The 452-nt window shown below is 72.1% G+C and overlaps 1 protein-coding gene across 1 annotated transcript in view; it reads right to left on the bottom strand.

The window, feature by feature from the left end:
* The window catches only part of MTA1 (metastasis associated 1), a 16,497-nt gene that overhangs the window by 15,809 nt on the left and 236 nt on the right, over positions 1 to 452 (bottom strand). Inside the window, exons 2-3 of the mRNA XM_010844728.1 lie at positions 194 to 383; positions 13 to 121 (exon numbers count right to left, since the gene is read on the bottom strand). Of these exons, the coding sequence (XP_010843030.1) occupies positions 13 to 121; positions 194 to 383 (299 nt within the window). The remainder of the gene's footprint in view (positions 1 to 12; positions 122 to 193; positions 384 to 452) is intronic.

The raw sequence follows: 452 nt of genomic DNA, 5'->3' as shown, positions 1-452 counted from the left end.
GAGCCCTCTTGCCCTGTGGCCCCAGCAGGCGATGAACAGGAGGCAGGGGAGGTGGCCCAGGGCCCAGGCTCCAACAGCGAGGCCGCCCCACAGCACGTCCTGGCCAGGCCCCAGCCCCAGCCTGAGACCGTCCGGGAGCACCAGCTCACTGCAGCCAGCCCAGCCTGGGGCTCCGAGGGCCCCGACCTCCCACCCACGCCTGGTCGTGGCGAGCGTGGTCGTGGGGCTGGGGTGCAGCCGCAGCCAAGTCTGATCCTTGGTGGGTAAGTGCCCTGACTGGCCCAGCGTAGAGGCCCCGCAAGGCAGCCCCTCGCCTCCACGGGCGACATGGAGCTTCTTGGAGGGCTGCTCGGGGAAGGGGCCACAGCCACCCCTGCGGGAACCTGGGAGGGAGGAGCAGCAAGCCCCAGGGCCGCTGACCGGGCTCCACGGTGGCTGAGGAGGAGGCACGC

The sequence above is a fragment of the Bison bison genome, unplaced genomic scaffold, assembly GCF_000754665.1.
Source record: "Bison bison bison isolate TAMUID 2011002044 unplaced genomic scaffold, Bison_UMD1.0 scf7180017848233, whole genome shotgun sequence".
Classification (NCBI taxonomy): domain Eukaryota; kingdom Metazoa; phylum Chordata; class Mammalia; order Artiodactyla; family Bovidae; genus Bison; species Bison bison.
Note: the sequence above shows the minus strand (reverse complement) of the source record. Positions and strands in the feature narration are given on the sequence as shown.